Genomic DNA, 13,424 nt, shown 5'->3' on the forward strand with positions numbered 1-13,424 from the left:
GTCTTCGACGAGTACACGTGGCATGACTTGTGCGGGTGTCACAGCGAATACGTAGCAAGATATATTTTGGTGTCTTGGAAGTGTGACAAATTGCGACTCGTTTTGTTGTCTTTCACTTTGTTGGTCTTTACTTTCACTTTACCTTCTTACCCAGTGTTCCTCACATATATTTCCCGTATTTTGCACACATAAACTGTTATTCAGTGTTTATACATCGTTTCAGTTTACTATCGGCATCCGAGTGGTTATGCTTGAATGGGTAGCTTACAACCCGCTGATTGGTGGGAATATCTGCGGGGAAACTAGCGGTTGAAGTGTGGGTAATTCTTTAGTGGCCTTTGAAGGTTTATACGCTGTATTGTTTTGGTTGTGAGTCACTATCTTTCATTATTTTGTGACATTATTTGGGTATCAGCGTCAACCCTTTTTAATACGAATGTATAGAAACCGCGGCTCATGTTTTGGCGAAAGACCTTTAATAAAGTTCTTCTATGCGTACAAGATGAGAATTTCAATTATTTATTATACTCAAAACAAGGTACAGTAAATTCCAACCAACGTAGAGATAAAATTCACTTTATTAACAATAACACGTTTACATTAAAAACAATGCAAAAATACTTAAATGATTCCATGCGTGACAGAATATGTCACACTCCAGTACACATGTGGAGTTTCAGATATGGTAGAGTTCATTATTGACAGTTTGTTTGGTTTCATCTAAGTTATAGATTTGGTTTTCAACAATTTCTTTTTCCTGGTCAGCCATTACGTATGGATTTTCGTGGTTTCCGTCGAGAGCCGTTGTTCGGTTGTTGCTAACATAAAGTTGCCTCACGCCGAGGAGTTTTGCTTTGTCGGATCTGGAAAATAATTTAGCGTTGTTCAGCAATCTTTTAACTGTATTGTTTGAGCTTCAGAATGGTGGTTTTCGTCGGCTTCGTCGGAAAGTAGTTTATTAGTTAAATTATTTAAATGAGAAATAAAAAATTGTAACATCGGGATCTCCTGTTACCTTCATGACCAACAAGGACTTAGTAACAGATTTATAAAATTTATAAAAATATAAATAAAATGCAACCTTATTATGGCCAGCAGCACAGCAATAATAATGATTGCAACAGCCAACAATATGCCGAGAGGTATTATTACATCATTCCTCCCACTGGCTGCTTTGTTGTTCTGTGTGGCTATGATGTTTGTTTTCGAGCCATTTGGCGTGTAAGCTTGAGTTGTTGAGTTTGCAATAAAGCCAGATGAAGTCTGTGCTTTGCGTCCTTGACTTGTTTTTTGTTCTGAGAAATATATCTGCGTAAGTTAGCAGCACAAATAATTCGTTGCCTTTTAAATTACCCGTTTATTACAATTTCAACACAATTTTTAACAACACCGAGATACACACCTGTCGACATAATTTGAGTCACCGTGGTTGTTGTTGGTCCTGTGAGGTTCCCTTTGCATGGTAAAACTGTGTATATAATTTCTATAAGTGTGTTTTGCATGTGTGAGGTCATGATGGGTGGCCATGTCTCGCTTGATACAGTCAAATTATGGCAAGTATCCAATACTGAAATTCCTGTGGCACAAGTTGGTTCGTTTCCCATGTTTCGTTTAACGTACAAACCACACCACGTCGTTCGGTCTATCGAAGCTGTTGAGTTTTCAATTGAAACTCCTAACAAATACGTCAGCTCGTTAAAACACAGTAAACAATTTGCAAATCACTTTCGGTGTACCGTTTGGTAAAGTAATGTTTGCTACTGCTGCAGGTTCTTCATTTTTGCTCTTAAAATGTCTGCCGAATTTAATTGCCACAATAACATCGGTTTTAATGCTTTTAGGTCCGAGCATCAACTTACAACTTTCTAATGGTTTTTTGAGTACATTGTGCAACACTCTGCCAAACAAGCCTTTTGCGTTTTGTGGGCAACTTGCTTCAGTTGAATTCCACAAGATTGCGACTGCAAAAGGTAAAATGTCATCCACGTGCAGCTCTTAGTACTTCGTCAAACTTTCTTACCGAAAATAAGCCGATGGAATGAAAACATTTGTGGAGTTTATTGAAGGTATTTTATGTCACACTTAGGTATTGTTAAAACACTTTCACAATTTCTCTGCGTCTTCATCACACAAATTATAATCGAAGAAGTCAAAATATGTAAGGTTATATACCATCTACAATTAATCAAAACACAAGTATTGTTGCTTCATTGTATATTCAACTACATATTCTTGGATTGGCCAATCATGGTTTTAGACTAATGTTCAGCAATGCGGCCAAATTTTTGCAATTTTTTTGTCTTCACGTGGCCGGGGATACTTCGGACATCATAGCAAAAAATGGCGAGAAGAGAACACTTCTTGAGTTTAGGCAAAATTCTAGCCCCAAACTTTAAAATTCATTTCACAGCTGCAAATCTATGTGCTGCATAAGAAGTACTCGGGAAGAATTGGAAAATCTGGTCTATTGAAACTTACTGTCCTACCTTATTAAACCAAGTCTGCAAATATCTTTCTTTACTTTCTTTTCTTTGTCTTTCGTTAGTACATACTCTTACATTTTATCGGTTAGCTTAACAATGAGTGTTTAATCACGCATGAGCTACAACAAAGAAATATGCCATTGCAAACTGTTTATAGACATACTCCATCATCTCAAACACTGCAACGTTCATCATCAGTGGACTCATGACGTTGTGACTCTCCAAATAATTCACTACGCAGAACACTAACAATTCCTGGCGTGGCAAACACTTCCGCCATCTATTGCTAAACTCTGTGACGTTATACCTGCTATGCTTGCATGGTCGTTGGCAAAGCTATGTTCGATAGGAAACTGGTATAAGATCATCATACACAATAACAACAATACTGGTTTAAAGAAGAACGGTATTTCACATAGTGGGAAATTCGTAAAAGTCACCATGACTTAAAAAAAGGCAAAAAGACCTCCAAGACAGTATTTTTGATAAATATTACATTTCTTCTGCGTTTGGATTTGATATTTTAGTCCATTATTCATGATTATACGACAAGTCAATTTGAACTTGCAAATTATCTACAATTTACAGTAATAATTCGATGACTCATGTCGTGTCACATAATTCCTCGTAAAGAGTCTGTTCAGTATGTTCTGGAGTTGCTGACTTATAAATCACATTTTCCATCATTTTCGTTTCACAATGGAACGAATTCCGGTTTGTGGTTGGCCGATTGTGCGGGTGGTGTTTCAGTTCTGTCTTCAGTGACCTTAAGAAAACAATTTGTGGGTGGCACAATATACGTAATAGTTATTCCATGTCAAATAACATTTATGTTATAGGCATAGGCATAGTGCAAATAGATTTGTCGCGACATCGTGTGATAAACCATACGATAGAAGGGTGCAGTATATGATCTCGTCTCTAAGTCAAACATCCGTCACGATTTCAAACTGTAGGTTGTTATAAAATTTCAAGGTATACAACTTTATAGCAAGGAAAAAGGGGCCTATGTTTAAACTGAATTCCTAGACTTCTTCGTCTCTCCGGGTTCAACTTACCTAACTTTAATTGCCAGAACGGATATGACGCCCAATGCGGCGCACAGCAACACGCCAAGCAGTATCACAGTAATCAATAACTGGTAACTTGAAGCTCTTTTGTCGAATGACGGTTCTTCTGCTGTGGTTGTGACAGTACTTGTGCCGAATGTCGTGCTTCCTTCGCTGATTAAACTTGTTCGCCCCGTTGAACTTTCCATAGCATTTTCCGTTGTTTCTGCTCCTATCGTTTTGGGTTCTGTACATGGGTCACAATCTGTTACGGGCCTTGTGTAGTATGTCATGTTACTAAGAGGTGCTACTAAGACCATCAGATCTATATGCATACAGCATATTCACAGCTAGGAAATATATCCCCGGTCGAGGATTCCGCCCAACGACAACTATAACTAGAAAAGTTACTCTGCTGCAGCAACTACGGATTTTGCAAAGGCAGAAACACTACACGTGCTTCGTGTGACCAAAAACATATTATTTGTTTTTCAATAAAAGTTCGCATTTTGTCATAAATTTCTATGATAGTTTTGCACGAATAAGAGCTACCAGGTGGCTATGATGTTTAACACTTGTTTATTTGTAGGTGCGTACAGTGGTGTGTATTGTGTGGAAAACTACAATAAGAAATTTAATCACGAAATCAAACAAAAACACAACTCTATGTGAAACACACCTGATTTGGTTACGGTGGAGCACGTTGGCAGATATGTAGTTGTCAAAGCTGTTGAACCAAAGGTTGTCCAATGTTGTAGGGTTGTGTGACGCTCTGTTTGAGGTTTCTCAGTAGTAACTGAAGGAGTTGTTGTGATTGCGTACTCAAGATGATCACCACAGTCCAGAAATGCGTATGCCAAGTGAACGACGACGTTTTTTGTGTGTAACGTCATGCGAGGTGGCCATTCGTGGCTTGCTGTAGTCACTACGGAGTTGCTGCATTTCCCTGGAATCTGTACGCCGGTTTGACAGGTGGTCTCGTTACCCCACGCCCTTTTGACGTACAGGTAGCACCATGGGTCGGTGTGTCCTTCTTTTACCACCTGTGGCAATGCTTCCCCTAGATAATGTGAGTAGATGTATTTAAACATGGAAGGACAACGCATATAGTTCATTCCATCTACTTTGCAGACGTTTTGTGGGATCACGACACGGGTATGTCACTGGAAAATGCGTAAAAGACTTTGTCTTAATCTACTTTTTACTAATATGTTAAGGACAGCAAGGCATCCTGTACAATTCCATTGATAAGCGGAACAAGCGTACAATTCGAAATAAGAGCGGGTCAGACGTTGATACGCAAGATACGGTCACATTATCCCCCAAAGTAACTGTTTGCAAAACGGGTATTTATACATAACTTACCGTTGGGCAACGTAATCGAAGCAAAGTTGTCAGCATATGCGTAATAATCAACAACCATAATAGACAGGATTGCGTCACTTCCAAGTTCAACATTTCCAAAAGTCCAGACGCACGTGCTTTCATCTGCTTCGTAGTGAAATATTGTACCGTAACTACCAGTTACCGGGTCCGGGCACTTTCCCTCCAAACGTTTGAATAAGACGATGCCTGACGCAGTATGGTGAGGTTACAAAAATATATAAATACAATAATCCTTACCTAACACGACTACTCCAACCCACGCGGATAGTTTTCCCATTCTGGACAGAACAGGCGTAGCTTATATGTTGTTCAGCGTCGGTGCAGTTACTGACAAACTTTCTTCACACTTTTACCAACTTGTACCAAGCACTGTATTTTCTGATAAAATTTTTGATCGAACGAAGTGTTTGTTAACAACTCCACAGCATCAACTAGACAGTAAAAAAATTGTTCAGTAAAAAATTGTTTTGGGAATACAAGTCATGGTAAATAAATTCCCTCATATTTCGTATTATACGGAATGCGGGTTTTGTCACCGCTTAAGGCACTGTTTGCATCTTTTACATCTCTAGTGTAGTGGTTCTTAACCAGGGGTGCTCGGAACCGCTAGTGGTGCGAAGAACAAAACCGTTTGGGATTAATTAAACAACAATTTGCATCTCATCTATATCATTAGTCAGTGATAAAACTAGTTGATGATTTCAGATAATCAGCAAGTTCCACTGGATATGATAGAAACCGCTGATATCTAAACGTTTTAAATAGATAAACGTTTCCAATATACTGCCAAATTTCGACGTAAACAGTCTGTGAGTGGTTTAGTTTAATTGCCCTCACTCCCATTCTTTGCTCTGTAACGTTTTACTACCAAAAGAATACCATTATAGCTGTTGTATTAAAACTGAGCTGTTGCTCTGCTATAGCCTACTGTTAGTATTAGTGTAAAGTGTACAATTTATCGTCTGCCAACAGATATAGAGCATTCCTGCATACGCGCGATGACGCAGTTTAGCAGTTTCACAACCGTTATTTGCGAAATACACCTTCGCTTCCGCTGGTTTTAATTACTGTGACGTAATCTTATACGTTAAATTGCCCACTCCAATCACACGCTTAATTTATAATTGCGCCATCTGAGCGGAACAACTTCAGTACATGTTCTTATCAGTCTATGCTCTCGTTTATCCTTCATAAATACAACAAGACACCTGTTAATTTAAACAAAACGAAACCAGACCTTTATTATCAAGTTTTGACATATTTTATCCGAGCACAGTATAGTATATATATATAGCATGAGTAAATGCTGAGATCTCAAACTGTTAGATATAACTTCATACAGCAACAGAATATATTGCCAGAATTTGCAAATCGCAGGTAATGAGATATGAACGATTTCATTTCAATTGAGGTCAGTTGCAATGGGTAAGCGAAAAGCGTCATTAGTCATTCTTTGGTAAGTAGAAGTTGCGACACTGGCGTTGATTAATGAAAGTTCGTTTTTACGCTGCTTGCTTTGATTTCTTTTACGCTGCTTGCATGTTCCTTTTTTCATTAATATATTGTCATATGCAGTGCTCTGTATATGCGAAAATGTTGTTGGACAATTTCGTCTACTTTGTACCCACTTTCTCATCTCCACAGTGAAGCAGAATGTAGCAGTAAATTTAGTTGCGAAACATTTACATTCCACGCAATTTCAAATACGAGGACGTTTATTTCCCAAACAACAGTTGCATTATGTGACAAGATGAATTAGGCTGTAGATGGAAGTAAAGCGTCATTGATTAAGCCCCGTGATCAGGAACTTGTAGCCTATACAGTACTTTCGATCAGCATTGCAACTTTATATTGCATCATATCACGCACACACCTGTCACAAACAGTGCGAAGACTGGTGTAATTTAGTGCTTGAACAAAATCTGTTAAATTGCATTATGTTGTTACATTACTGCATTATAACATAAAAGTTATGACTTCTTCGTTCTTTAATCGGTAGCAATAAATAAACACACGCTAACATAAATTTTAAACGCAATGACTATATAGCCTCTATACAGTAATTTGCGTCTCGCTTGTGATTTGAATTTTCCGTTTAAAATACGTTTCAATAAATATCAAATTAAAAACGCACAACGCATCACATCAACCTAAGTATCTAGGTTGTAGATTTCGTTCGCAACAGTTTCAGAGCGAAAATGCATAGCCACCATGCTCTGCAATGCAGGCTCCGGATTAACAACGACAGGTTGCCGCTTTTGACTTGCCATCAACTTTCTGTCAATCAAGACCACAGCTTAGAACAAAATATGAGTTTGAAATAGGCAACTGTTATTTACCTTATGTTGATGACCAGAAACACATTAATCAATACTAACAGAAATAGTATCGCTCCCAGTATGATTGATAAGACGTTTAAACGGTTTCCTTTCACCACTGCCTTGTCTGGTGCTATCTTTACAGTTTCATTGTATACTGTAGTCGTTTCAGTTCCCCGGTTGCGACTTGTTTCTATGAGCAACAATAATGTGTCTTTAGGTCTATACTTCATTTCTAAATAGTTTTGCGCATTTTCTTGCTTCGCAATTGGAATACTAGTTATGCATATAATAACCATAGTAACGTCATAGAGATTTTACGACTATTTACCTGCATCTGTTTTAACTGTAGTTGTGACGTGAACCTGTTTTTTCTGTAAAGGGAACAACTTTGTCCCGCGGCATTCAAGATACGTTGTGAAAAGCTTAATTGCCCATAATTTAAAATGTGTTGTGATGCGAGGTGGCCATTCGTTGCTCTCTGTAGTTTTGGTTTTATTGCCACATCCACCGATGGAGAAGGACATTCCTGATTTGCAAGTAGCTTCCTTGGAGTTTGCTTTCTTCACATACAGAAAGCAAAATGACTCGGACGACCGACCTTTCACTCCTTGAATGATTTTTCCTACGTTTATGAAAATAAACAATAACAACTAGTATCTGTAAGCATGGCACAGTCCGCTAAGCAGTATTGTAGAACCCTTGGCAAGAAAATTAAGATTTCGTGCAGCTAACATTATTTACCCATTTTAGCCTGACTTGGATATTTGATTTTCCACTTTCCATATTTTTTAGTTTATGTAAAGTTAAAATTAGAACTGCTTTGCTTTGTTAAATTAGAAGAACTAGTAAGCATCTGTCCATCGAAGATCTTAGAGACCAAACTAAGGAGATTTAGTGTTTCCTATGGCTGCGGGGGCCTATATATGGTTATGATATTATTTACATGTATCTAGCAAATCTTATACAATTAGCATACCATCAGGTAAGTGTATAGTGCACGAACTGTTTTCTCTCTCCCTTACATAAAAAGAATTAATCATCACAAACACTACAATGTCGCTCCGGTTGTTTTTCCCCAACTGATAGTTGCAGCTTTCATTTACGTGGTCTATTTCCTGATAAGACTGCACACCATAGTTTTGAGTGTCACCAGGACAAAATGCAGATACGTAGAACGTGAAGCAACCGATAAAAATTGTCGCCCTCAAAAGCATCACGAAATTACACTGAACTAGTCTTCCCAGTAATGCAACTTTAGACCCGAGTGTTGTAACCGCGTACCCCATTTCCGTGTACAGCCGTGCAAATATCGAAAGTTCACGAAACTCATATGCTTATCAGGAAACCAACCATTAATTCTTCACGTGTGACACAGCGAGCGTTGCCCAACTGAGTACATAGACATAATACATTGTTTGAAATCGATTGCAGTTCTTAACGACTCTTCGATCCTCATTAACATTTCTCTATGTTTTCTTTTTAGCAGAGGTTTATTGCTGTATATTTTCTTCTGGCTCTGTTCTACCGTCTTTTTGCCACAACCTGCAAGCATGTGATCTTGCCGCGTTTTAATAAAAAATATTTTACTTTTTCAATCAATTCGGTCATGTTTGTTCAAATGCCGGAGCAAAAATGGATCAAGACGCATGATATAGGACATTATTAGCGGCTTGCTTGCTTTGATTCGCCACCACGGTGTCATAAATTTCGTTTTCCATCATTCGCTTCTCCGGATTCGATAACCCTTCGTCGCGATCAGTCCTCATCGTTTTGGTTTTTGATCTGTTAGGACAATTAGCGCGTAACTAAAATCCAAGTGGCCATTTTCTTCAAACTTGGGCTACTATGCCATGTGTTGAATGTTGGGTTAAAATGAATGTGTTTATTTGCACTGTGCACGGTTTGTGTTACCTTTGCTTCAGCAGTAACGTCGTAATTGCGCTGAAAGCTACCAGTAGTAGTACCGCCAACACGATGACAGCAACTGTTGAAACTGATACTTTTGATAGATTGTCCACATCACCTGTGGTAGTATCGCTAGCGTCTGATGAAAAAGTTTACTGTTTATAGAAACAATATTAGCATGCCAACAAAAACATTTGTTACATTTTTGAGCAATAACCACCTGTTGACTCTTTGTCTGCACACTCGTAAAAGGCGTGGGCAACTCTTATACTGGTTCGTTTTAAATGTATATTTAGGCGCGGTGGCCATTGTTGACTGGTTGCTATTATTGGTTTGTTGCTGCATTGAACTGGAAATGTTCTGCCAGGATTAAACGTTGTCTTCAATCCTCGCCCTTTCTTTACATAGAAACCACACCAAGGATCTGCAGTGGACCAATACGGCCTCTGCGCTACGGAGTAGTTAAGTTGTTTACCTTAAAGAGAACACGGTGGTTTTATCATTAGATCCTTCCCTGTTGTATAACCTTACCATCTGGCAGAATACCAACAGCAAATGAGAATGTAATATTCTTTTTGTAGAATTCCAGAATCATGATTGACAGAACAGCGTCCGCGGAAAGGTTTTGCGATCCAAACTTAACAGTGCAGTTTGCTAGTTGATTTCTTTGCCGATAGTTGAAATAACCGAAATTTGTGTTCGTGTCGCTAGGACAGACCGCGCTTGTAGACAAATATAGCGGAAAGCCTGAAATTAAAGTTTGGTGTTGTGTAAATCAAAGTATATCGTACACCTGACTCTGCTTACCATAGGCAGCTGCAATCCAAGCCGACATTTTTCTATGCCAGTCAAGTAAAGACTTCTGTGCGAGACAAAATAGCTCGAACACTATGCTACTACGCTTCTGTGTGTGGCTTAAACAAACAGGTAGTTACCTCCTACAGGATGAAACCGACTCCTACCCATGCAAAGCGGACGTGACATAATATCGTGTGTTGACTTGTATTGAGGTTGGCTTCATTACAAAGCAATGTAGGTAACTCACAATACATTGTGAACATTTGAAAGTAAAAGATATATACGATGAAATACAAAAACTTTTCAGGTTTCCATTTTGCTATACGTTGTATCAAACAATGCACATAATCAACAATACATCGCGGCTTAACATGTATATAGAAAATGTGTTGGTTCCTTTAGTCATGACAGTGTTTTTTTTTGCACACAGTACGGTAAATCGCACTATTATCTATTACATGTTCCCACATTCTAAATCAAACTAGACATTTTCCAAATTTGGCAAATGTTTAACTGCAATTCTTGTGCTTTTATTTTTACAAAACCATGACAAGACACCAGCTCTTCCTTTAGGCTATAAATTGTACAGCTCGTTGTTCACTGTTTGTTTTGTTTCATCCACAGCCGTCGTGCCGTATATGACGTTGTTCACCATTCCTCTTCCTGGTAGCTCGTGGTCTGTGTAAAGATTATTTTGTTGTTCACTCGCTCCACCCCCTCTGTTGTTTGAGGAAGATTCAGTAACATCTCTTTTCAGTGTTCTGCGAATTCCATCACAATATAAACGCATGTAAAGCACAGAACATGAATTTCGTTTGAAAGATTTTTAAAACACTCTTCTACAGTTGACAAAATAAACAACCTGTTGGCAAAATTTTATTTGGCCAAATATTTAAATAATAGAACATGATAGCAACCTAAAAACATTACGACCTATCATAAAAGTCACCTCATTTTTGCAAGTAGGACCAAAATTGAACACATGGCGACTAAAAGCAAAGCAGCCAAGGTTACAGCCAGAATCACAAAAAGATCAGCATGGTTTGTAATCGTGCTTTGGTTCATTACTTCACCCCGAAGTGTAACTGCAAAGAACTATGTAAGCCTTTGTGCGACCAAACCTACTGATTTTGACATTTGTTACCAGCTGTTGAAGTTGCTGGCAAAAACGTTTCATTTTTTGGGCATTCCAAAAACACGAAAACAAGTTTTAAAATCCAGTTCCGCATCGTTGTTGTCATACGTGGTGGCCAATGCTTGCTTTCTGTTGTATGCGGATTATTGTAACATTTGTTAGGGATGGTTACACCAGACTTACACGCTGTTTCGGAATTGTTACTTCGCTTCACATAAAGTCCACACCAGGAATTTCCATTTACCTGTGTGAGGTTCTCAATAACCATCGGTTGGCCTAAAATTAACATTGTTTTTAATCTAAGAAATTTCTTTATTTTTACAAAAATGCACACTGTTTTGGTCGCTTGGATGAAGCTTAATGTAATGTCGGGGATTATTTTAGCCGCTTAACCTCGGTTTACACGATTCTGAACGTTGCCATTATTAAATGTACCCGAATACACTACAAAAATTTATGTCTACACTTCTACATTTCTACACTTTCAATGGAAATATACTCAGTGGAAATGGCGTCGTATTGTGTCTTTTCATACGAACAATGCGTCGCACACTACAAAGCTCTTATACCATCAGGTAGCAATCCGCTGGGAAATATACGACGCTGGCTCCTTTCTCTTTTCCGAAATACATCAAATTTAATGAATAAAATAACATCTGGTCTTAGATATTGCTCTCCAAGCGACCAAGTACAGTTCATTGTTTCGTTTTTGATGTTGTAATGGATTAAACCCAACGTCTCTGTCACATTGCTCGGACAAGATGCTTCACCTTTCGCAAGAAACATCACCAAACCTACAAAACACAGCAACAATCTCAGCATGGAACATACGTTAAGTTTTTCCATCAGTTCCCTCACCGCAGGTCAAAGTTGTAGTCCATATGTACATATTTGCTGCTAGTCCACAAAACAAAAGCTGTACAAAAGCTGTAAAGTCCACAAAATCATCTGTATGTTGCTACAGGCCTGCAACACGTAGTCTTTCAACACACTAATGCACGTAGGCAGCAACAAAAATCAACATTGCGTCTCTCCGCCTGGTTTATTTAGACATTCCTAATTTAAAAAAAAAATTTCGATCCTACATTAATTCATAGAAGTACTTCAAACGTTTGCCGGAGCCGGTTACATAACTCACGGACCTATTTCACTCGGCGCGACCCAGTGTTTGTTAACCCCTGATCTAAACAGAAAATCCTCATAGCACTCAATATTTAGGACAAAAGACAATGACTAACACGGAGCATGTACGCGTCCTTTTTGCCAGGGGAATTTTATGTTTTCTAGCCAGCGCTAAAATCAACTCACGCGAAACTGTTTTGCATCACGGGACAAGGGGAAATCCCCACGTGAGTTTCAAAAGGTTTCACGCAACCTTTCATATGAACACCAAATAATGATTAAAACATGAACGGTGCTGTAAAGTTAAGTGTTGACCCCATTTTTGTCGTTCAATAAAGCAAACAAACATTAATCTTCATAGTCATCCGTTTGGTTGCTATTACTTCTATGTAAGCTGTGCACTGTACAGCTCATTGTTCACAGTTTGTTTGGTTTGATCCGCAGCGGTAGAGTCGTAAATTCTGTTCTTCACCATTTCTCTTCCGGGTTCGGCGAATGTGTAGATGTGCCCCTGCTGATCTCGATTTGCGTTGCGTTCGATTTCTGCAACTTGATTATAACTTTTGTTTGCCGATGCATCGTTTAGTGTTCTGCAGAAAACAACAAAAGATATTTTTAAGAGTCTCCCCACCGGAAAATATGCTCTAACCCAGTGATTCCCAAACTTTTTGTGGTTGCGCAACACTTCGAGGTAAAATAATTTCGACGCGTACCACCTAGTTGAATGTTACAAAGTAACTTAGTGGATGAAGTAACAAACATTTTGTAATCACTTCCGATTTTTTAAATTCGAACTATATCCGCAAACTAATGAAAGGTGCTCGATACCACCTGTAATGCCGTCGCGTACCAGCACCGGTTGGGAAACACTTCTCTTATCCCATACAACAATTTAACTGTTTGTACAGTTTGCGTTGTACTTTATTTGTCCTGATGAAGGTCAGTTCAATAACGACCGAAACGTCGCCCGAATAGGTTTTTCTTTTTTGCCAGAAGAGCCTTACATTACCAAATTAAACTGTTTGTATTGGGTTCTAAAAGTTATGGATTTTTTTGTCGAGTAAGTTACATGGAAACTCAGCCTACCTTTGTTTGAATACCAGAACGAGAATTACAAATAGCGAAGCAAGAAGAAAAACTGCGAGGATTACAGCTGCAACCAATACAGGATCGAAACCGGGATCTTCATTAGCTTTGTTGGTATTTTGATCTCCATACACAGTTG

At 38.6% G+C, this 13,424-nt stretch overlaps 5 protein-coding genes across 8 annotated transcripts; all 5 read right to left on the reverse strand.

Annotated features, from left to right (window-relative positions):
• Nucleotides 1-555: 555 nt before the first annotated feature.
• On the reverse strand, nucleotides 556-2,136 carry LOC145889798 (uncharacterized). Of its 2 annotated transcripts, none has more exons than XM_082980832.1 (5): nucleotides 2,021-2,136; nucleotides 1,737-1,961; nucleotides 1,403-1,675; nucleotides 1,082-1,295; nucleotides 556-863 (listed from the first exon to the last, which is right to left on the reverse strand). In XM_082980832.1, exons 1-5 carry the CDS (start codon nucleotides 2,046-2,048, stop codon nucleotides 677-679), a joined length of 927 nt encoding a protein of 308 aa, XP_082836958.1. In that variant the 5' UTR covers nucleotides 2,049-2,136; the 3' UTR covers nucleotides 556-676. The 2 variants fall into 2 exon arrangements, with proteins under 2 accessions (XP_082836958.1, XP_082836959.1); XM_082980833.1 differs by having other exon boundaries at nucleotides 675-863; nucleotides 1,153-1,295.
• A 773-nt stretch (nucleotides 2,137-2,909) lies between these two features.
• Nucleotides 2,910-5,338, reverse strand: LOC145889790 (uncharacterized). Its single transcript, XM_082980822.1, has 5 exons — nucleotides 5,156-5,338; nucleotides 4,898-5,104; nucleotides 4,212-4,592; nucleotides 3,542-3,779; nucleotides 2,910-3,249 (listed from the first exon to the last, which is right to left on the reverse strand). The coding sequence occupies exons 1-5, from the start codon at nucleotides 5,193-5,195 to the stop codon at nucleotides 3,087-3,089; spliced, it is 1,029 nt and encodes a 342-aa protein (XP_082836948.1). The 5' UTR covers nucleotides 5,196-5,338; the 3' UTR covers nucleotides 2,910-3,086.
• A 1,368-nt stretch (nucleotides 5,339-6,706) lies between these two features.
• On the reverse strand, nucleotides 6,707-8,475 carry LOC145889801 (uncharacterized). 2 transcript variants are annotated; one of them, XM_082980836.1, is made up of 4 exons: nucleotides 8,262-8,475; nucleotides 7,568-7,799; nucleotides 7,258-7,429; nucleotides 6,707-7,195 (listed from the first exon to the last, which is right to left on the reverse strand). In XM_082980836.1, exons 1-4 carry the CDS (start codon nucleotides 8,451-8,453, stop codon nucleotides 7,069-7,071), a joined length of 723 nt encoding a protein of 240 aa, XP_082836962.1. In that variant the 5' UTR covers nucleotides 8,454-8,475; the 3' UTR covers nucleotides 6,707-7,068. The 2 variants fall into 2 exon arrangements, with proteins under 2 accessions (XP_082836962.1, XP_082836961.1); XM_082980835.1 differs by having other exon boundaries at nucleotides 7,568-7,861; nucleotides 8,216-8,475.
• A 364-nt stretch (nucleotides 8,476-8,839) lies between these two features.
• LOC145890354 (uncharacterized) lies at nucleotides 8,840-10,043 on the reverse strand. Its single transcript, XM_082981343.1, has 5 exons — nucleotides 9,952-10,043; nucleotides 9,676-9,891; nucleotides 9,365-9,619; nucleotides 9,151-9,283; nucleotides 8,840-9,021 (listed from the first exon to the last, which is right to left on the reverse strand). Exons 1-5 carry the CDS (start codon nucleotides 9,977-9,979, stop codon nucleotides 8,877-8,879), a joined length of 777 nt encoding a protein of 258 aa, XP_082837469.1. The 5' UTR covers nucleotides 9,980-10,043; the 3' UTR covers nucleotides 8,840-8,876.
• Nucleotides 10,044-10,288: 245 nt separating this feature from the next.
• On the reverse strand, nucleotides 10,289-12,035 carry LOC145889886 (uncharacterized). 2 transcript variants are annotated; one of them, XM_082980938.1, is made up of 5 exons: nucleotides 11,936-12,035; nucleotides 11,647-11,871; nucleotides 11,261-11,353; nucleotides 10,892-11,027; nucleotides 10,289-10,703 (listed from the first exon to the last, which is right to left on the reverse strand). In XM_082980938.1, exons 1-5 carry the CDS (start codon nucleotides 11,964-11,966, stop codon nucleotides 10,517-10,519), a joined length of 672 nt encoding a protein of 223 aa, XP_082837064.1. In that variant the 5' UTR covers nucleotides 11,967-12,035; the 3' UTR covers nucleotides 10,289-10,516. The 2 variants fall into 2 exon arrangements, with proteins under 2 accessions (XP_082837064.1, XP_082837063.1); XM_082980937.1 differs by having other exon boundaries at nucleotides 11,087-11,353.
• Nucleotides 12,036-13,424: the final 1,389 nt, after the last annotated feature.

The sequence above is a fragment of the Ascidia mentula genome, chromosome 2, assembly GCF_947561715.1.
Source record: "Ascidia mentula chromosome 2, kaAscMent1.1, whole genome shotgun sequence".
NCBI lineage: Eukaryota > Metazoa > Chordata > Ascidiacea > Phlebobranchia > Ascidiidae > Ascidia > Ascidia mentula.